Source organism: Equus quagga, chromosome 6, assembly GCF_021613505.1.
Source record: "Equus quagga isolate Etosha38 chromosome 6, UCLA_HA_Equagga_1.0, whole genome shotgun sequence".
NCBI classification, from domain to species: domain Eukaryota; kingdom Metazoa; phylum Chordata; class Mammalia; order Perissodactyla; family Equidae; genus Equus; species Equus quagga.
The window spans coordinates 4442736-4463788 of NC_060272.1; the positions used below are offsets into that span (position 1 = coordinate 4442736).

The 21053-nt window shown below is 46.1% G+C and overlaps 1 protein-coding gene across 2 annotated transcripts in view; it reads left to right on the forward strand.

Moving 5' to 3' along the window:
* The first annotated feature begins 335 nt into the window (after nt 1-335).
* CARS2 (cysteinyl-tRNA synthetase 2, mitochondrial) overlaps nt 336-21053 on the forward strand; it is a 50911-nt gene continuing 30193 nt past the window's right edge. For both annotated transcript variants that reach the window (XM_046664715.1, XM_046664716.1), the window contains exons 1-5: nt 336-634; nt 982-1032; nt 4498-4615; nt 14751-14822; nt 14948-15053. In XM_046664715.1, coding sequence (XP_046520671.1) covers nt 423-634; nt 982-1032; nt 4498-4615; nt 14751-14822; nt 14948-15053 — 559 coding nt within the window. In that variant the 5' untranslated portion in view covers nt 336-422. The remainder of the gene's footprint in view (nt 635-981; nt 1033-4497; nt 4616-14750; nt 14823-14947; nt 15054-21053) is intronic.

Below are 21053 nucleotides of genomic sequence, written 5' to 3' on the forward strand. Positions count from 1 at the left end.
GTGCAAGCTTGCCGTGTGCGTCCTGGGGTGCAAACGTGCTCTGGGTGTGTGTTGAGATGCAAACTTGCCGTGTGCGCGCTGGGGTGAAACGTGCTTCGCACGCAGGGGAGGAGCGGGCGGCGGGTCCGCACGCCGCGGGCGGGGAGGGTTCGTACCGCGTCGGCAAGGACGAAGAGACCAGCCCTCCCGCCGGCAGGAGAGCGCGCCTCCCGCAGCGGCCTCCGCCCTCGCCCTCTGCCCTGACCACCGCCGCTTCCTGACCGCCTCTTCCGGGGCGGGCGGGCCGGGGCCGAGTCTTCTTCCGGAATGGGCGGGGCCGAACCCTCTTCCGGGTGGGCGTGGCCTCGCTGGCCCCTCCCAGCGAGGGCTTGGCGGGCTGCAGAGCCGCCCGGGCGGCCGCGCGTGACGCCCGCGGGCCGGTCATGCTGAGCTCGCGCGGGGCCCTCGTGGGCGCCCCGCTTCTCCGGGCGGCGTTGGGCCTGGGTCTGGGCCCGGGGCAGCGGCGGGCCGCGTCGGAGGCGCACGGGCAGGGCTGGCTGCAGCCTGCCGGCTACGACACGGGGGTCAAGGTGTACAACAGCCGCACCCGGAGGAAGGACCCCTTGATCGTGGGCAGCGCGGACGCCACCTCCTGGTAGTCCCCGGGGATGGGGGGCGTGCTGGGGGAGGTGGGGCGAGAAGGACTGTCGCCGAGCGTTTTCCAGGACGCGGCGCTGTTGAAAGCAGGGTTGGTTTCTCAGGCGGAAAAGCACTTAGTAAGTAATAAAATACATTGGAGCCACCTTTAAAGACGCTGTAGGTTAGTCGCAGTGAATTCACAGGGTTTGGCTGTGAATTAAGCTATTCAAGTTCTAGAACCCCGGCTATGCATTCTCCAAAAGTGGTTACTTAAACAAAAGACATGGTTGTATGATAATCAGAGCAGAATGTGGTGTCCTTTCTTGCAAATATGTTTCACGTGGATTTTAACTTTGTTCCTAGGTATAGCTGTGGACCAACTGTCTACGATCATGCACACCTTGGCCATGCTTGGTGAGTTTCCTGAATTTGAATTCTCACACTTCAAGGGACCATTTATTTTGAAAAGAAAGAGCCTTTTGCAGGTTTTTTCCGTCTCTCAAGTGACAACTTGAGAATGCTGAATAATGGCTATATTCCAGGTATTGTGGGAAGCGTGTGTGTTACAGTCTCAGTTGGTTCTTGTAGCAGTTCTAAGCACTTAGACCCATTTCACAGGTGAGGAAACTCAGGGAGGCATTGAGAAGCGGTGCAAAGTGACCTGTTTTGGAATTAGGTGTTTCTTGGTGGGTTTAGCAAGATGAGGCCCTTGCAGGGGCCCTGGAGTCAGCTGGTCAGGAGTTATTTCTGGCCCCCACCTTTTATTTACTGCCCAGCGTTGGACAAGCCCCTTTATTGCTTCCGGTAGTCGTGTCTTCATCTTTGAGTTGGGGATGATATACCCATCTTTTTGAGTCTTCTCAGTTTTATGAAATAATGCGCTTGAAGTCCTGCTTTGCACAGTGCCTAAAGCGTGCCGTGTGGTGAGGCCTCCACGTTGTTGAGGATAAGGGACATGCCTGAGGTCCCACGTTTAGGACGGCTGGAGCTGGGGTGGAGCCTGCTATGGCCGACTGCCAGCTGCCTGCTCTCTCAGCCTCCTAACCATGAGCCCCACTGCCTCATACGTTTGTCAAAATTACCACTCTTCCTAATATTTTGTGTGTTCTCTTGTGCATCTTTTAAACTTGTTATTCTTCAGACCAGCCTAAAAGTAAAAAGCTACCTTTACTCAGTACACTTTTTACAAAATTATGTATCACCTGGCAAGGTCCAAACATTTCTTATGTTTTGTTAGAACAAAATAAGTGGTCTAGGAATCATTTTTTTTCATTTTGGGCTAACCTACCATTAATTATAAAAAGCCTCTTATTATAAAATTATAAAAATGACCTCTTTATTGAAGTATAAACTATGTTGGGGAAATATTAAAAACAAAAATCCCTGCACTTGGAAAACCTTTCCACAAAGGCAGAAGAGAAAACAATTTTGTTATTGAATGAGTATTAAGTCAGAATGGGATGCAGTCACAGGCAACCCACTAAAAGGATTGCAAAGATGGAAAGAAATCCCGCTCTTCTGCAGAGCTAAGTGGATACAGCTCTCTAGTTGAGGCAGGTTGGCAGTTTGGAGTCAGGTGACAGGTCCGGCCCATCTCCCGTCACAGAGCATTGCCTTCCCTGTGACTTGAGGGAGATGGCTCCCAGGTCCTTGACACTTCCCTGAGTTGGGAGAATGATGAGAGAGGCTTATTTAGCCGTTAAAAACATTTACACACATTTTAAAAGGACTGAGGAAATTCAGAAAGAAAGGGGGAGTGAGGGAGAGTCTGCTCCCTTATTTTCAGCCAGGAGAATCAGGCCTCTCAGTTACAGTTCGTATTTGCCCTTACAAATCCAGAAAAGACCATGTCAGTGGCCATGCTGTGGTGGCGACCGGCGTGCAAAATAGAGGAAGATTGGCACAGATGTCAGCTCAAGGACAATCTTCCTCAGCAGAAACAAAACAAAGCAAATACAGAAAAGAATACAGATCTTATGTGTCCAGTTGGTCTCAGAAAGAGAAACAGCATGTTACCGACACCCCAAAGCCTCCTCTGGGTCCCCCTTCATCACTCCCTGCCCCAGCCCCCCACTCGAGGAGAGCATCTCTGGAGGTCTTAGTGGTGAGAGAAACCCATTCCTCAAGAAGAGTCATTCAGTTCACAATGCCCCTGCGAGGTAGACACGCTGCGTACCACAAGATTTCTGAAGCAGGTGTGAGGTCTCGGGGCAGGGATGGTCGGGCGTGGCTCCACTGCCCTTAAGGCAAGGTCCAGTATCCTCAGGACATCTCCGTGGTCCTGACGGTCTGTCCCTGCTTACTCTTCAGGCTCATGGCCTCCTGCCCCCACCCCGCTTCCCTCCCAGGTAGCCCCACCAGCCTCTATTGTAAAAAGACATATACTTCCAGACATGGATAGCACTTGCTGTGTGCCAGGCACTGTTCTCAGTGCTTTACCAACACCAGCCAGTGTCATGCTCCTAACAATGCCAGATGGAGGTGCTATCATCCCCAAGTTACAGATGGGGACACTGCACTGCCGAGGGCTGATGGAACCCGCCCCAGGTCCCACAGCTGGGAAGTGATAGACGAGGCAGCTGGGCCAAGCCGGGCCTGCACCTGGGCTTCCAAGGTGCCACTTCCACGTCTCGGGGCCTTGCAGCCCTTGAGCCCGTCTGGGCCAAGCGTGACTTTACTCTTGTTTTCACTTTAAGTTCCTGATAACTTTTTCTCTTAAATCTCATTTCTCATAGAGTCTCAAGATGAATGAAGGGCATAATGATAATAATGGTAATAATAGCCCGTGCTCGCTGGAAAGCGTGCTGCACAGACACTGAGATTACATCCAGTAACCCTGTGGGACAGCGGAATTTTGCCCAGTTTATCAATGAGCAGCCTGAGACCTGAAAAGGTTAAATATCTTGACAAGGAGTTTCAGGGGTCGTTTCATTACTAGAAGGGAGATTTGGGCTTAGCTGTGTTTGGAGTGGGTGAGTGTGGGAGGTTCAAGGAGTTCAATAAGGGAAAGTGACTTTATGAAGTCAGATTCAGAGAGGCTGTATGATGACAGAGATAAGTATGGGATTAGCTGACCTGCATTTGTAAGGTTGCTCTTATGGGAAACCAGGTTCTTGAGATCTTAATGGTTCTACAAGTCTAAGTTAGCCCGGTGTGGTCTGTCAGCGAGCTGGGTTTTAATATTCCACAGTGTGGACACGCTTCTGAGGGGTCTTCTCAGACAGTTCTCATAGGATGCGCTTCTCTTGATTTGTTGTTGTTCCCCTTTATTTCGTCCTAGTGAAACATTACAGTTATTCTAGAACATGAGCAAGAACAGTAAAAGTTGTCAGTATTTTAACTGCCCAGTAAGACCGCATTACGAGTGAATTTTTGTACAATTAAATGATGAAAACGCACTTAACAGCTCTAAGATTAAAAATGCTAATATCGTGTCCTGAAATTGAGGCAATACCCTTGCCAGTTTCTTGTGAGGACCAGTGTGGGCCAGTCAGTAAAAGCTAGCTGCCCTCGAGCTATCAGTTGTATCACACACTTGCAGTTAGGCAGCAGCTGTTAAAATGTAACGCACTCTTTTTTTTTTTCTTTTTAAAGATTGGCACCTGAGCTAACATCTGTTGCCAGTCTTCTTGTTTTTTCTTTCTTCTTCTCCCCAAAGCCCCCAGTACATAGTTGTATATTCTAGTTGTAGGTCCTTCTGGTTGTGGCATGTGGGATGCCGCCTCAGTGTGGCTTGATGAGCGGTGCCATGTCCGTGCCCAGGATCCTACCTGGTGAAACCCTGGGCCCCTGAAGCGGAGCATAACATACTCTTTTTTTAAAGACCACAATGATGACATGCTGTGTTAAAGATGCCCTAATGTATTTTTTTTCTTTCAGCTCCTATGTTAGATTTGATATAATTCGAAGGATCCTCACCAGGGTTTTTGGCTGCAACATCATCATGGTGATGGGAATTACAGACGTGGATGACAAAATAATCAGAAGAGCCCGTGAGGTAAGCGTGGACGATTACGTGGATTGATGGCCTGACTGATGCATATGCTGACCCCGAGGTGACGGTGGTTCTTAGTTGTGTGTCTCAGTACTTAGGGTTCCCGCACGGCCCAATGAGTATATTCTATATTCTAACAGGCTATCAGAAATCTGTTTGTCCTGGTAAAGGAAGTTAAGATCTACTTAATTCTGGTCACCGAAGCCTTTAAAGAGTCATCCTGCTCTGTGGTGGCATCTTGGCTTGCATCCGTAATCCCTGCCCTGTCCCCTCAGCCTCCGAGGTAAACACACACCTCACTCCCTCTTTACAGAGAGGGGTGAAAGGCCACCTTTGGGCTGAGGAAATTTGGCTCCTATGAGGTTTCATTTTCTCACTTTTTAATTTAATTTTTAATTGAAGCATAATTGACATACAGTATTCCATTAGTTTCAGGTTACAACATAGTGATTTGATGTTTTCATACATTACGAAATGATCATCACATTGAGTCTAGCTACCGTTGTCACCATACAATGTCATTACAGTAGTATTGACTGTCTTCCCTATGCTGCATTAAACCCCTGTGATTTATTTACTTTAAAACTGGAAGTTTGTACCTCTGGATCCCCTTCTCCTGTTTCGCCCACCCCTCACGCCTTCCCCTCTGGTGACCACCAGTTTGTTCTCTGTATGTATGAATCTGTTTCTGTATTGTTTTGTTTGTTTGTTTGTTTTTTGGATTTCCGCATATAAGTCAGATGATACCGCATTTGTCTTTCTCTGACTTATTTCACTTGGCATAATACCCTCTAGGTCCCTCCACCTTGTTGCAAATGGCAAGATTTTATTCTTTTTAATGGCTGAGTAGTATTCCATTGTGTATATATACTGCATCTTCTTTCTCCATTCATCTGTCAATGGACCCTTATGTGCTTCCATATTTTGGCTATTGTAAATAATGCTGCAGTGAACATGGGGATGTGTATATCTCTTCAAATTAGTGTTTTTGTTTTCTTCCAATAAATACCCAGAAGTGAAATTGTTGGATTGTATAGTACCTTCATTTTTAATTTTTTAAGAAACCTCCATACTGTTTTCCATAGTTGCTGCATCCGTTTACATTCCCACCAACAGTACGCGAAGGTTCCCTTTTCTCCACATCTTTGCCAACACTTATTATCTCTTTTTGATAATAGTTAGTCTGACAGGTGTGAGGTGATATCTCGCTGTGGTTTTGATTTACATTTCCCTGAGGAAATGATTAGTGATTAGTGATGTTGAGCGTCTTTTCATGTACCTGTTGGCCATCTGTATGTCTTTGGAAAAATGTGTTCAGGTCCTCTGCCCACTTTTTAATCCAATTGTTTGTATTTTTATTGTTGAGTTGTATGACTTCTTTATATATTTTGGAAATCAACTCCTTATCCGATATATCATTTGCAAGTATCTTCTCCCATTTGTAGGTTGCCTTTTTGTTTTGTTGATGGTTTCCTTCACTGTGCAAAAGCTCTTTAGTTTGATGTAGTCCCATTTGTTTAGTTTTGCTTTGGTTGCCTTTGCCTGAGGAGAGAGATCCAAAGAAACATTGCTAAGAGTGACGTCAGAGAGCTTCCTGCCTGTGTTTTCTTCTAGGAGTTTTATGGTTTCAGGTCTCTCATTTAAATCTTTAATCCATTTGAGTCAACTTTTGTGTGCGATGTAAGATGGTGGTCTGGTTTCATTCTTTTGCATGTGGCTGTCTGGTTTTCCCAACAGCATTTATTGAAGAGACTGTCTTTTCCCCACGTTCTTGCCTCCTCTCTCAGACTAATTGACTATACATGCGTGGGTTTGTTTCTCGGCTCTGTGTTCTGCTCCATTAATCTGTGTGTTTGTTTTTGTGCCAGTACCGTTCTGTTTTGATTGCTATAGCTTTGCAGTATAGTTTGAAATCAGGGAACGTGATACCTCCACCTTTGTTCTTTCTTCAGATTGCTTTGGCTATTCGGGCTCTCTTGTGGTTCTATATAAATGTGAGAATTATTTGTTCTAGTTCTGTAATTTTCTCATTTGTTAAGTGAACAGAATACTTTGCTTATTTCTCATGTGGCATTTAGAGGAAGTTTTGGGGGAAAATCCTAACTGAGGGCTTAAATTAAATATTATAGTTATTTTTTAAAAACTCTACTTTCGAAGGTTCACCTCTTCTGCCTTTTATAATTAGCAACCTTAACCATTATCTCTAAAGATCTAGAAATGACTGTTAAGTTATCTAATTTACAGAAAAACCTGTGTTGGATGCTTTACATTCCTGTAATTTTAAAAAATATATGTACATGTGTATGGTACTTTTTTAGAAAACTAATTTAGACTTTTTGTTTTATAGTCTGCTTTTTCCACTAACTATATTTTGAGTGATTTTTGATGTCCTTAAATATTCTTGAACATTTTAAAATAGCCTTATAACGTTCCATCACATTGCATATCATAATTTACTGTCCTTATTTTTGGACTCTTCAATTACTTCCATATTCTGCTATTTTCTCTCAAATTTATTTCGTAGAAACCTCATCTTCTTATTTTCTACCAATTTGCCTTTTTTTTTCCCCCAAGGAAGATTAGCCCTGAGCTAACATCTGCCACAAATCCTCCTCTTTTTGCTAAGGAAGATTGGCCCTGAATTAACATCTCTGCCCATCTTCCTCCATTCTCTGTGTGGGATGCCTGCCATAGCATGGCTTGATAAGCGGTGTGCAGGTCCACACCGGGGACCCAAACTGGCAAACCCGGGGCCACTGACGCGGAGTGCGCGAACTTGACCACTGTGCCACCGGGCAGCCCCGTTTTACCAGTTTGCCTTTTTAATAACTAGATGGCCTCCCACCATGGCGGGGTCAGCAGTCCTGCTGCATCTCCCTGTCATTGGCTGTCTGTGTTTCCAGCTGTTCAAAATAGTGCTGCTATGAATCTCTCTCTTCTTTTTAACTTCAATGTTTTTCCCAAAGTGGAATTACTAGGTTACAGGATGGACAGTTTATGTGACAAGTTTTTCACTCTTCTTGGAGTCAGGTCACTTTAGAGAGGTTGCCAGCAGTGCTGAAAATCCGTTCCAACTTTAAACCTATTTCCTCACGTCCATGCATGGTGGGGTTTCCCATTTTAGTTTCGTTTGGGTACTTTAGTCAGCGTGTCGTATTCCCTCTCCAGACTCAGCTTCCATTTCCAGAACTGGCCCTGGGCATGCACTCAGCCGTCTGGGTCAGGCCCACGCCTGGCTTTGTAGGAACATGAGGAAGACAGTTCTGGCCCTGCTGAGCTTGTGTCGGTGAGGCAGATGGGCCCACAGACAGATGCCCCATGTGACGTGGTGTATTTTCTAAGCCAAGACAGGGGAATGCAAAGAACATCCTCCAGCCTCCCTCGGATTCGGAAATGGCTTCCTGGAGGAGGTTAGCCACACAGAGTCTTAAGCGTTAGGAAGGGATTGACACGTGCAGAGCAGGAGCAGTAAGGACCTTCCGGGCGGAGGGAAGGGCATGAAGAGAGGCGGAGAAGGGGCGTGCAGGAGACAGTGCTCTGCGCGGGACAATCAGTCCGTCCGTGGAGCGTCTGGGAGTTGGTGGGTGAAGCTGGAGAAGAAGTGGGGTGCCCTGGGCCTGCGTGACCCAGTGAGGACTTGGACTTTGTTCCTTAGGCTCACGGAACGTTCTAGCCCAGGATCACTTGGTCCAATGGAAGCAGCTCACTCTAGGGGTGGGAAGGACATGACTAGAGACCAGAGCCCACTGGGAGGGGTCCCTGGGAGCCTCGCATCAAGAGAGGGGGCGTAGAAGAGGGCAGACCTCGTGAGGAGAAAGAGAGTGAGTTTGAGCTACTTAAAGAAACCCGAACCAGTGTGGCTGTGGGAGTCTGAACTCAGTGAGCTCAGGGCTGTGGTACCGTAAAAAATATGTATTTGGTCTTTGTGCCCCGTTCCCGGCACATATCTCCTAAAACCCAGGGCATCTCTGGAGTGATGGTGTCGTCTGTGTTAATGAGCTGACTGGTGGCTGAGCCCTTAGACAGCTCCAGAATGGAGGCTGGTGCCAGGGAGGAGCAGCTGTGAATAGCACTTTCTCTATTTCTCTATAAACAGGAACTTTCTCTTGCACCCGTCCTTCCACCCCTACCTCCTGGGAGGGGAGAGAGGCCTGAGAAGAGTTGGTCACCAGTGGCCAGTGATTGAGTCAACCTGCCCATGTGTGAAACCTCCACAAAAACCCGCACAACGACAGTGCTCAAGAGCTTCTGGGCTCGTGAACACGGTGAGGTACTGGGAAGGTGGCGCACCAGAGGGCATCGGGGCTCCACCCGGTCCCCACACCTCGCCCTGTGTGCTTGTCCATCTGGCTGTGCCTGAGTTGTGTCCTTTGTAATAAACTAGTGATAGGAAGTGGAATGCTTTCCTGAGTTCTGTGATGCATTCTATCAAACCCCCAGATTTGTAGTCAGTGGGCAGCAGTGTGAGTGGCCTGGGGATCCCATTGTGGCTGGCGTTTGAAGTGGGGCAGTTTTGTGGGACTGAGCCCTTAACTTGTGGAACTTGTAGGGTCTGCCCCAAGCCGGGGAGTTAGTGTCAGAATAGGAGTGAATCGCAGGTCACCAGCTGGAGCTGCAGAATTGGAGGAGTGGTTGGTGTTGGAAAGGACACCACACATTTGGTGTCAGAAAGAAGACACTGTGGGGCTGGAAATGCAGATTGGGCAGTGTTGGCATTTGGGGCTCCTCACCCCGTCCCTGGTTCTCTGTGACAGTGGAGTCCAGGCCCTCGTCAGCATCCATTTCTGCCCCATGTCCAAACCCCCTGCCTGTGTTTGGCGTCTCTGGGGTCAGGTGTCCCCTGGTCCAGCCGCCTGAGACCCTGGAGGTGATGTCTTGCAGTGCCGACGTGGCCGTAGGAGCCATCCCTGTGTCAGGGGCCCTGAGGAAGGGGCAGAGGCCTGCGGGAGCAGAAGGGGAGCAGTGCCGGGAGCGGGAGGCCTGCCTCTGCCTCTGCCGTGGCTGAGCCCACGGCCCTGCCTGGTGGAGGGTGTCCCCCGACCCGAGGAGGGGGGCCTGCGAGTGCACGCGTTTGCCCAGGACTGTCTGACTGGAGTCTGTGCTAACCGCTCACCGGGCCGCCAGGCCTTGGATCCTGGAGTGAAGTTTTTGAGCAAACGTGATGAAGAAAGTCGGGTCCTATAATCCACGGTGAGGACAGACCGGGGGGCAGAGGGGAGCATGGAGGTGCATTGTGCCCTGGAGTCTGTCGGGATAATCCAGGCGGGAGCCGAAGCCGCGGTCCAGGGGCAGTCACTGGGCAGGTCTGTCCCGGGGATTCTGCGCAGGAAGGCAGGCGGAACCCGACCTCACTGGCTGGCTTAGGATGGAAAGGACGAAAGAAGCGTGATCTCTAGTATTAGGAGACCCCGTAGTTTGCAGTAGCGCTGCAGCAGAGGTGGCCTTGGGAGCTGCAGGTTGGTTCAGAAGGCAGGTGACCGGGTCCATCTGTCGTCACACTCGGCTGGAGCCCACGACAGCGCAGGCGTGTCCTTGCGCAGGTGTGTCCTTGCGCCTGGTGAACTGGGGCCTGCGGTGGAGCTGCAACATGAGAGGTGAAGCCCGCGGCAGTGCAGGTGTGTCCCTGCGCCTGGTGAACTGGGGTCCACGGTGGAGCTGCACCGTGGGAGGTGGATGTGTCAACCCGAAAGTCGTGGCAGCTGGGCTGGTGGGAGGCCGGAAGCTGGATGGGCTCCAGAGGAGTCTGGGGGGAGGAGATGAGCAAGCGAGGAGTGGGAGAGAGGGGGAGACCGTGGGGGCTGGGTGGGGAGGGTGGGCGGAGAGCCAGGACTCCCGGGGGGGGGGGGGGGGGGGGGGGGCAGAAATGCAGGGAGGATGAGTTTATTTAGGGGGTTTCACAAGTACCACAAGGAGGCACTGGTTGTTGCTTTTTACAAACTTTAGAATATGAGAAGGTTGGCACAGTTGGTTTAAAAAACCTAAATGTAGAGAAGGTTTAATTTTTGACACTTGACAATTTCCATACTTATTACACGGCAAGACGCTAATATGGCATTGAACAGTTTTTTCTCAAAATAGTGTCTTCAAGACAATGGACCATGTATCTGAAACACAGTTATGAAAACACCTATTGTTTAGGATCTAGCAAAAGGCTGTTCTTTTTATCTAATGCAAGCTTTTTAATGACAGCAATATCTTTCATGCCACCTGCTCCCCCACTTGTTTTTAAAATATTTTAAATTATAATATTGCAGCTTTCTGAATCACTCTCTTGACTTTAAATTTTGGCACAGTTTTATAGTTTGTCAGGGATAAAAACCACAGGAAGATTTCCAGGGTGAGAATTAAAGGAGGTGTGGTATATTTGCACAGTTACATCTTGTGTTAAGAAAAATCAGAATAGGGGCCGGCCCAGTGGTGTAGTGGTTAAGTTCGCATACTCCACTTTGGCAGCCCTGGGTTCACAGGTTCGGATCCCAGGCACAGACCTACACACCGCTCATCAAGCCACACTGTAGCGGTGTCCCACATACAAAATAGAGGAAGATGGGCAACAGTTGTTAGCTCAGGGCCAATCTTCCTCACCAAAAATAAAGGAAAATCAGAATACACGTGTCAGAGTGATTCAAACCAAAGTTACTCTTTTTGTGTTTTGGGACTCTGCCTACGTTGCCATTCTTCCCGGAAAGAAGACTGGACACTTAGTCTGAGTGCTGAGGGCCCAACCGGTGGGGTCCCGGCCAGGGAGAGAGCTGACTTGAAGTGGTTTTTGATAATACGGGAGAGCTAGACAGTAATCTGAAGTAACAAGGACTGAGACCCCAGTTCAGCAGCTACCTCCTGTAGTTTATTTCAGAGAGAGAGAGAGAGAGAGAGAGAGAGCGCAGTACTATCCCATTATGTGGTATGAGCAGTTGCTTAAAATTAAATTTAAAGTTTTTCTTAGAGAATGTGATTCCTCCTGCCCCCAATGCCAGCATGGGTGGTATTGCACTCACGGTTCTCTGTCACTCCTGAGCATTTCTGAATCCTGTCCTCTAGGGCTGTGCCCTGGGAGCTGGAGCAGCCACATGTGGAACAGGGGGGCAGCGTTACACTTGATGAGCCACTGAAGAGGGAGAGTGTGTGTCCATATTATTCCCCACTTTCAGAGCTAGGCAACTGAATCTGAAGTTCACATGGACAGAAAAAAAGCAAGAATAGTCAGGAAAAGTCTGTAAAAGAAGAGTATTGAGGAGGGAGTAGCCCCATTAAATATTAGAACATATTTAAAAGCTATAGAAGACTTTTTGTTTTCATACGTTCTTTTCTCTTTCTGCACAGCTTTGTGGAGGTAGAACAGACCCACGGTACAGTGCATAGTGCACACCCGCTGTACAGCGTGAGAGAAATTGCACAGCCGTGAACCTGTCACCAGCATCGAGATGGTGACCATCTCCATCCATTGCCCCAGAAGTTTCCCTTGCCCCTTGTCAACCCCCCTGCCGCCCTGTCCCTGAACCCGTGCCGGTCTGCTTTCTGTTCCTGTGAAGTCTAGAAATTAAACCTTGTTGTACAGATGCCTGATAGATGGATAATGGAACACACAGAAAGTCCAGAAATAGAGACAACAAATAAGGAAATTTGCTTTATGATAAAGATGGGATTTCAAATCAATGAAGAACAGAGGAATTATTCAGTAAAAAGTGCTGACAGTTGGGTAACCATCTGGGGAAAAAATATATCACAGTTAGAGATATGCCTCACAGCCAGATTTGAGGCAGATTCAGAGATTTAACATAAAAGAAATGGCACCACAAATTACTAAAGGAACTTTAGGGTACTTTTTATAGCCTCTTATTAGGGAAGGCTTTTCTAAGTTTGTTTCCAAACCCAGAAGCCATTTATGGGAAAAGATCGAGAAATATAAAAGATTGCTAAATATAAAAATGAAATTTTCTACATGCCATAAAATAACCATAAAGTTGAAAGACTGTGGAAAAAAATTGAAATCCATATCAGAGATAAAATAGTTAATTTCTTTTGTATAAAAATAACTTCCTGCAAATCAGTAAGAAAAGACCTACAACTCAATAGAAAAATGGGTCTGGGTAATTACAGATCATTTAATACAAAAGGTTCCTAAACATGTGAGCTGTTTATGCTCATTCAAAATAAGAGAAGTACAAGTTAAAATGACAGCAAGAAAGCATTTTTAGCCGTCATGTTGACAAAGTCTGGTGATGGTACGGGAGACGTGCGTGGCACGCACTGCCGGTCAGGCTCCAGTCGGGACACCTTCCTCAGGAGCAGTGGGCAGTAAGTAGCCAGCAAAGGACACAAGCAAGTCCTCTGACCAGCGGTTTCACGTCTCTGTCTGAGCTTAGAAATGTGTGAAGTGACGTGTGTGCAGTTGTGTGTGTAACAACAAAAGATGAGAAAGTACTTGGAGAGGACCAGTGAATACATGGTGCGTCTGCAGATGGGATGCAGACAGCCTTGAAAGGACGGTGGCAGCTCGGCGTGCATGGCGCACATGCAGGTCTGGGTGCTGGTCTTAGCGAGGGGAGCCAGCTGCAGGCCATGTGTGCTGATTGCTCCGTTTCAGGAAGAGGATGCAGATACACGTATGACCGTACTCCTGAGACGGCCGGTGATGGTGTTGCCTTCTGGGAGCGAGACCGGCCCTGGGCACCCCTTTATGTATTCGAGTTCCCTGGGAGTGCATCACCTGTGCAGAAAATTAAACTTAAAGATAAATAAATACAGGCAATTGCTGATCTTTAGCTCCAAAATTGAATAGTATTCGAAACTTCTGAAGCGGCTAGATGACACTGAATTTTTAGGCTTTTTGTTTGGTTGGCTTTTGTCCTCTGGATAATGGTAGGTTAACTGACTTCTTTTTAGGAGGCCTGCTCTGCCACAGGGTGGCACCGAGGGAAAGGACTGATGTGTACCCATCTCCAGCCATGCCTGGGTGCAGGTGCCTGGTCCTTTAACGGTGATGTCAATGTAGAATTTTCCATTCCCGGAGGTGCCTCGCCCGTGCGCTTGGAATCCTCGTAGCAGTCTCAGAGATTGTTAGGTGGGACTGTGTCCTTGTGCCGGGAACCCTAAGGCACAGAGGCGTATTGTCTTGCCCCAGACCACAGAGCCAGAAAGACGGTGGGGCAGCAACGCTCCCTTCACCGGGTTTGTGTCTTCGGTTAACGTTCGTTGGTCGAGGTTCTGGGGTGATTGCCGCCTTAGGGCCCCAGATGGGAAGCAGGTGGGCTTAAGGACGACGAGGTTTGAGGGGGCGTTTCACTTGAGAAAGTTCCTTCATACTCCCGAGCTGGAATTTCTTCGCCTTAAGGCGGGGAGCCCTGTTCCCTGGGCTGGGGAGGAGCGGGGCAGGGCGCCCAGCACGGGGAAGGTGCTGCAGATGCTGTCACGTTCCAGTGGCTCACGGCTCACTTTGCGGGTTCAGCAGCAATGAAGCTGATGCAACCTCATAATGTCGTGCTTCTGTCCGTGGACTGTTTTCCACTGAAAAGTAAATCCTTTGGGGAACCTAGTCTTGTGTGCCAGCCCTTCTGAGAGCCTGCAGGTCCGTACCCCCAGGGCCTGTGCTCAGAATCCAGCGTCCATTTCCAGGGGTTTTGCCTACCCCTAGGAGCCCAGCCACCGCCCCTTTGGATTGAGCACCCATCACAGTCCCTATTTTGAGGTGCTATGTTGCTTTCTTAGGGATTTCCTCTTTAATGTATTTTTGGCTTGTTTTCTTTTGCCCCCTGAGGGCTGAGGGATAAGACGGGAGCTCCTAGTTCTGGTCGTTATGTAGAATAGACTGACCTGGCTGGCCCTTGTCCCAGAAGAGTGGAAGGTCTTTTGTATGTTTTTTGTTTTTGTTTTGAGTTGTGTGGTGGAAATCATGATATTGTTTATTCCTTTTTCCTCTCTAACCAGAAAGCAGGATGAGTAAACCTTTTTGACCAGCTAAGCTACTGGCACAAGTTTGCTCCCTAAAATTAAAGGCCCCTTTGTGAGCAGGCAGCGCCGAGCCAAGGCCCAGCTCTCCCGGCTGCCCTGCGCGAGGCGGTGCAGACGGGGCGCGGGCCTCCGCCTGGTCTCTTGTGAATCCCCCAGACTCACTGCTCTGCACCCCGGTCTTTTGCAGATGAACGTGTCACCCACTTCCCTCGCCAACCTTTACGAGGAAGATTTTAAACAAGATATGGCGGCCTTGAAGGTGAATAAAGTGTCTCGCTGAGTCTTCTTGCCATGAGGATGAGAAGCTTGAACAGCGAAGACCAGTTGTGGCTGACCTGCGCCTTTGAACCATGGAAACAGCCCTTTCTCCTTTCTTTCTTTCAGGTCCTCCCACCGACAGTGTACTTGAGGGTAACTGAAAATATTCCTCAGATAATTTCTTTCATTGAAGGAATAATCGCTAAAGGCCATGCCTACTCGACAGCAAAAGGTAGGGGTCATGTCATTACAACTGGTCACTGGGTTGCACCGATAGGATTTTGAGGAACTGGACACATTTATGAGTTGTTGGAACGTGCCGCATGCTTTACTGTCTGTCTTAATGTGATTTCTGCAGCAGAAACGTTGGGAGGTTTTCTGTGGTTATTGTGTCTCTTTGCAAAACTGTTGAGTCAGTTCTTTTAAAAAATATTTTCCGATGATCCATTGTTTGTTGAGAAGCGTGTTGTTTAGTCTCCACATTTTTGCACCTTTCTCTGCTTTCTTATTGTAGTTGATTTCTAGTTTAATAGCGTTATGATCAGAAAAGATGCTTGATATTATTTCAACTCTCTTGTATTTATTGATGTTTGCTTTGGTTCCCAAAATATGGTCAATCCTTGAGAATGTTCCATGTGCACTTGAGAAGAATGTGTAACCTGCTGTTTTTGGATGAAGTGTTCTATATATATCTATTAAGTCCATCTGGTCTAATTTTTCATTTAATTCTATTATTTCCTTGTTGATTTTCTGTCTGGATGTTCTGTCCATTGGTGTTAATGGTGTGTTGAGGTCCCCTACTATTATTGTATTGTTGTTGATGTCTTCTTTTAGTTCTATTAAGAGTTGCTTTACAAATTTTGGTGCTCCTGTGTTGGGTGCGTATATATTTATAAGTGTTATGTCTTCTTGGTGGAGAGTCCCTTTTATCATTATATACTGTCCCTCTTTATCTTTCTTTATCTGTTTTGCTTTGAAATCTACCTTGTCTGATATTAGTATAGCGACACCTGCTTTCTTTTGTTCATTATTAGCTTGGAGTATTGTTCTCCATCCCTTCACTCTGAGTCTGTGTTTGTCTTTGGGGCTGAGGTGTGTTTCCTGGAGGCAGCATATTGTTGGATCTTGTTCTTTGATCCATCCTGCCACTCTGTGTCTTTTGATTGGAGAGTTCAATCCATTTACATTTAGAGTGATTATTGAGACCTGGGGGCCTACCACTCCCATTTTGTGTCTTGTTTTCCGGTTTTTTTCAGTTTCCTTTGTTTCTCGTCCCATGGTTTAATCTGTTCTGATGTAGAGCTGCTACTCTCTGTTGTTGTCCTTCTACTTATCTCCTCTGCTCTTGGTTTTGTAGCCCCTTTCCTTTTTTGGATTTTTCAGGAATGAGGGTTTTCCTGAGGATTTCCTGAAGAGGAGGTTTTGTGGCAATGAACTCCCTTAATTTTTGTTTATCTGGGAAAGTTTTTATTTCTCCATCGTATTTGAAGGATATTTTCGCTGGGTAGAGAATTCTCGGCTGTAGATTTTTGTCCTTCAGATTTTTGAATATATCATTCCACTCTCTTCTAGCCTGTAAAGTTTCTGCTGAGAAATCTGCTGATAGCCTGATGGGAGTTCCTTTGTAGGTTAGTTTCTTTTGCCTGGCTGTCCTTAATATTTTCTCCTTGTCGTTGACTTTTGCTAGCTTCACTACTATATGCCGTGGAGTTGGTCTTCTTGCATTGATAAAGTTTGGAGATCTATTGGCTTCTGTCACCTGAAGATCCATCTCCCTCACCAGATTTGGGAAGTTCTCAGCCATTATTTCTTTGAATAGGTTTTCTGCCCCTTTCTCCTTCTCTTCTCCCTCTGGTATACCTATAATCCTTACGTTGCATCTCCTAATTGTGTCTGATAATTCTCGGAGAGTTTCTTCATTTCTTTTAAGTCTTGCTTCTCTCTCCTCCTCTGCCTGCAACAATTCTATATTGCCATCTTCCAAATTGCTAATTCTTTCCTCCATATTATCGGCCCTACTGTTCAGAGCATCTAGATTTTTCTTAATCTCCTCTATTGTGTTCTTCATTTCCAATATTTCTGTTTGGTTCTTCTTAATCGTATCAAACTCTTTTGTAACATAGCTCCTGAACTCGTTGAGTTGTCGGTCAGAATTCTCTCTTAACTCATTGAGAATCTTAATGATGGCTGTTTTGAAGTCATCGTCATTTAGGTTATACATCTCATTTTCTTTGGGATTGTTTTCTGTGTATTTGTTGCTTTCTTTCTGTTCTGGAGATTTAATGTATTTTTTCATATTGCTTGATGTTGTTGATTTGTGCCTCCGCATGGAAATAGAGTTTAGTTGCTCCTTTCACTTGTTTCAGCTGCTGCGGTGGGAGGAGCAGCTGTTTATATTTCACCAACCAGGAATCCTGTCTGTAGTTGCTAACTGGGCCTGGGCCCCTCTTCGTAGCCACAGTGGCCCTTTGGATTCCCTCCTCTGCCGTGGGGGCCGTCACAGGGGGGCTTCAGGCTGCAGGTGCCTACTGTTGCAGCCCACCTCGATGTGCTCTCTCCTTGGGGTCTGCAACGGTGTTATGGGCTTTTCCAGCAGCCAGGGGTGGGCTCACTTATATTTGTCGCTCCGTTGCTGTCGGCACCCACCAAATCTCACTTGTCCTCTATAGGTCGCAGGAGAGCTATTGGCATCTTCTACAGTCTGTGGTTAGTACACCTAGCTATGCTGCTTTTGCCCTGGGGTCTTCCGGCCTTGTGGCTGGCGGCTGGGTGCCTTCTACTGGTGCTGTGTAGAGGCTTTCCCTAAGGCTGCTGTGAGCCTGTAGGGTTTCCCCCTAGGCTACTAAGCTGGGTCTCTGGAACTCTCTCCAGCCCCAGTCCTCTCTGAGATCTCCAGCAATCCCTAGCCTCACGGGGTGGGCAACGGCAGCTGGGGGTCGCCCCGCCCTCAGGGATTCTCTCCGGGCCTCTCCCGGAGCCGCTGGAGACAAATGAAAATGAGAACACGACATACCAAATCATTTGGGATGCAGCAAAAGCAGTCCTAAGAGGGAAATTCATCGCAATACAGGCTCACCTCACTAAACAAGAAAAAGCTCACGTAAGCAACCTCAAACGACACCTAACAGAACTAGAAAAAGAAGAACAAACAAAACCCAGAGTCAGTAGAAGGAGGGAAATAATAAAAATAAGAGCAGAAATAAACGATATTGAAACAAAAAAGACAATAGAAAGGATCAATGAAACAAAGAGTTGGTTCTTCGAAAGAATTAACAAAATTGACAAACCCCTAGCCAGACTCACCAAGAAAAGAAGAGAGAAAGCGCAAATTAATAAAATCAGGAATGACAGAGGAGAAATCACAACAGATACCAATGAAATACAAGAGATCATAAGAGAATACTATGAAAAACTATATGCCAACAAATTGAACAACTTGGAAGAAATGGACAAATTCCTAGACTCCTACAATCTCCCCAAACTGAATCAGGAAGAAATGGAGAATCTGAATAGACCAATCACAAGTAAGGAAATAGAAACGGTAATCAAAAACCTCCCCAAAAACAAGAGTCCAGGACCAGACGGCTTCTCTGGAGAATTCTACCAAACATTCAAAGAAGACTTAATACCTATTCTCCTCAAACTGTTCCAGAAAATTGAGAAAGATGGAGAACTCCCTAACACATTCTACGAAGCCAACATCACTCTGATCCCCAAACCTGACAAGGACAACACAAAGAAGGAGAACTACAGGCCGATATCACTGATGAACATAGATGCAAAAATCCTCAACAAAATTTTGGCAAACCGATTACAGCAATACATCAAAAAGATTATACACCATGATCAAGTGGGATTTATACCAGGGACACAGGGATGGTTCAACATCCGCAAGTCAATCAACGTGATACACTACATCAACAAAATGAAAAACAAAAACCACATGATCATCTCAATAGACGCAGAGAAAGCATTCGACAAGATCCAACACCCATTTATGATAAAAACCCTCAGTAAAATGGGTATAGAAGGAAAGTACCTCAACATAATAAAGGCCATATATGATAGACCCACAGCCAACATCATACTCAATGGACAAAAGCTGAAAGCCATCCCTCTGAGGACAGGAACAAGACAAGGGTGCCCACTTTCACCACTCCTATTCAACATAGTACTGGAGGTGCTGGCCAGAGCAATTCGGCAGGAAAAAAAAATAAAAGGAATTCAAATAGGTAACGAAGAAGTAAAACTCGCGTTGTTTGCAGACGACATGATCTTATACATAGAAAACCCCAAAGAATCCACAGAAAAACTATTAGAAATAATCAACAACTACAGCAAAGTAGCAGGGTATAAAATTAACGTGCATAAATCAGTAGCATTTCTATACACTAACAATAAACTAACAGAAAAAGAACTCAAGAACTCTATCCCATTCACAATCGCAACGAAAAGAATAAAATACCTTGGGATAAACTTAACCAAGGAAGTGAAGGATCTATACAATGAAAACTACAAGACTTTCTTGAAAGAAATTGACGATGACATAAAGAGATGGAAAGACATTCCTTGCACATGGATTGGAAGAATAAACATAGTTAAAATGTCCATACTACCTAAAGCAATATACAGATTCAATGCTATCCCAATCAGAATCCCCAGAACATTCTTCACAGAAATTGAACAAACAATCCTAAAATTCATATGGGGGAACAAAAGACCACGAATTGCTAAAGCAATCTTGAGCAAGAAAAACAAAGCCGGCGGAATCACAATCCCCGATTTCAAAACATACTACAAAGCTACAGTGATCAAAACAGCATGGTACTGGTACAAAAACAGGTCCACAGATCAATGGAACAGAATTGAAAGCCCAGAGATAAAACCACACATCTATGGACAGCTAATCTTCGACAAAGGAGCAGAGGGCCTACAATGGAGAAAAGAAAGTCTCTTTAACAAATGGTGCTGGGAAAACTGGACAGCCACATGCAAAAGATTGAAAATCGACCATTCTTTTTCACCACACACCAAAATAAACTCAAAATGGATCAAAGACCTAAAGATTAGGCCTGAGACAATAAGTCTTTTGGAAGAGAATATAGGCAGTACACTCTTTGACATCAGTTTCAAAAGAATCTTTTCGGACACTGCAACTCCTCAGTTGAGGGAAACAATAGAAAGAATAAACAAATGGGACTTCATCAGACTAAAGAGCTTCTTCAAGGCAAGGGAAAACAGAATTGAAACAAAAAAACAGCTCACTAATTGGGAAAAAATATTTACAAGCCACTTATCCGACAAAGGGTTAATCTCCATAATATACAAAGAACTCACACTGCTTAACAACAAAAAAACAAACAACCCGATCAAAAAATGGGCAGAGGACATGAACAGACATTTCTCAAAAGAAGATATAAATATGGCCAATAGACACATGAAAAGATGTTCATCATTGCTAATCATCAGGGAAATGCAAATCAAAACTACACTAAGATATCACCTTACACCCGTTAGATTGGCAAAAACATCCAAAACCAAGAGCTACAAATGTTGGAGAGGTTGTGGAGAAAAAGGAACCCTCATACACTGTTGGTGGGAATGCAAACTGGTACAGCCACTATGGAAAACAGTATGGAGATTTCTCAAAAAGTTAAAAATAGAAATACCCTATGACCCAGCCATCCCATTACTGGGTATCTATCCTAAGAACCTGATATCAGATATCTCAAGAGTCCGTTGCACCCCTATGTTCATCGCAGCATTATTTACAATAGCCAAGACGTGGAACCAGCCTACATGCCCAGAAACTGATGATTGGATAAAGAAGATGTGGTATATATACACAATGGAATACTACTCAGCCATAAAAAAAGACGAAATTGGCCCATTCACAACAATGTGGATGGACCTCGAGGGCATTATGTTAAGCGAAATAAGTCAGTCAGAGAAAGACGAACTCTATATGACTCCACTCATAGGTGGAAATTAGTATATTGAGAAGAAGATCTGATCGGTGGTTACCAGGGAAAAGGGGGGGTGGGGGAGGGTACGGAGGGGGAAGTGGTGTACCCACAACATGACTAACAAAAATGTACAACTGAAATTTCGCAAGCTTGTAATCCATCATAACATTAATGAAAAAAAAAAAAAAATATTTTCCGTGGTCACAGGAAGAGATGAACACCTGGACGGCGAGTCTAAGTAAAGCAAATATGGCAAAATGCTCACA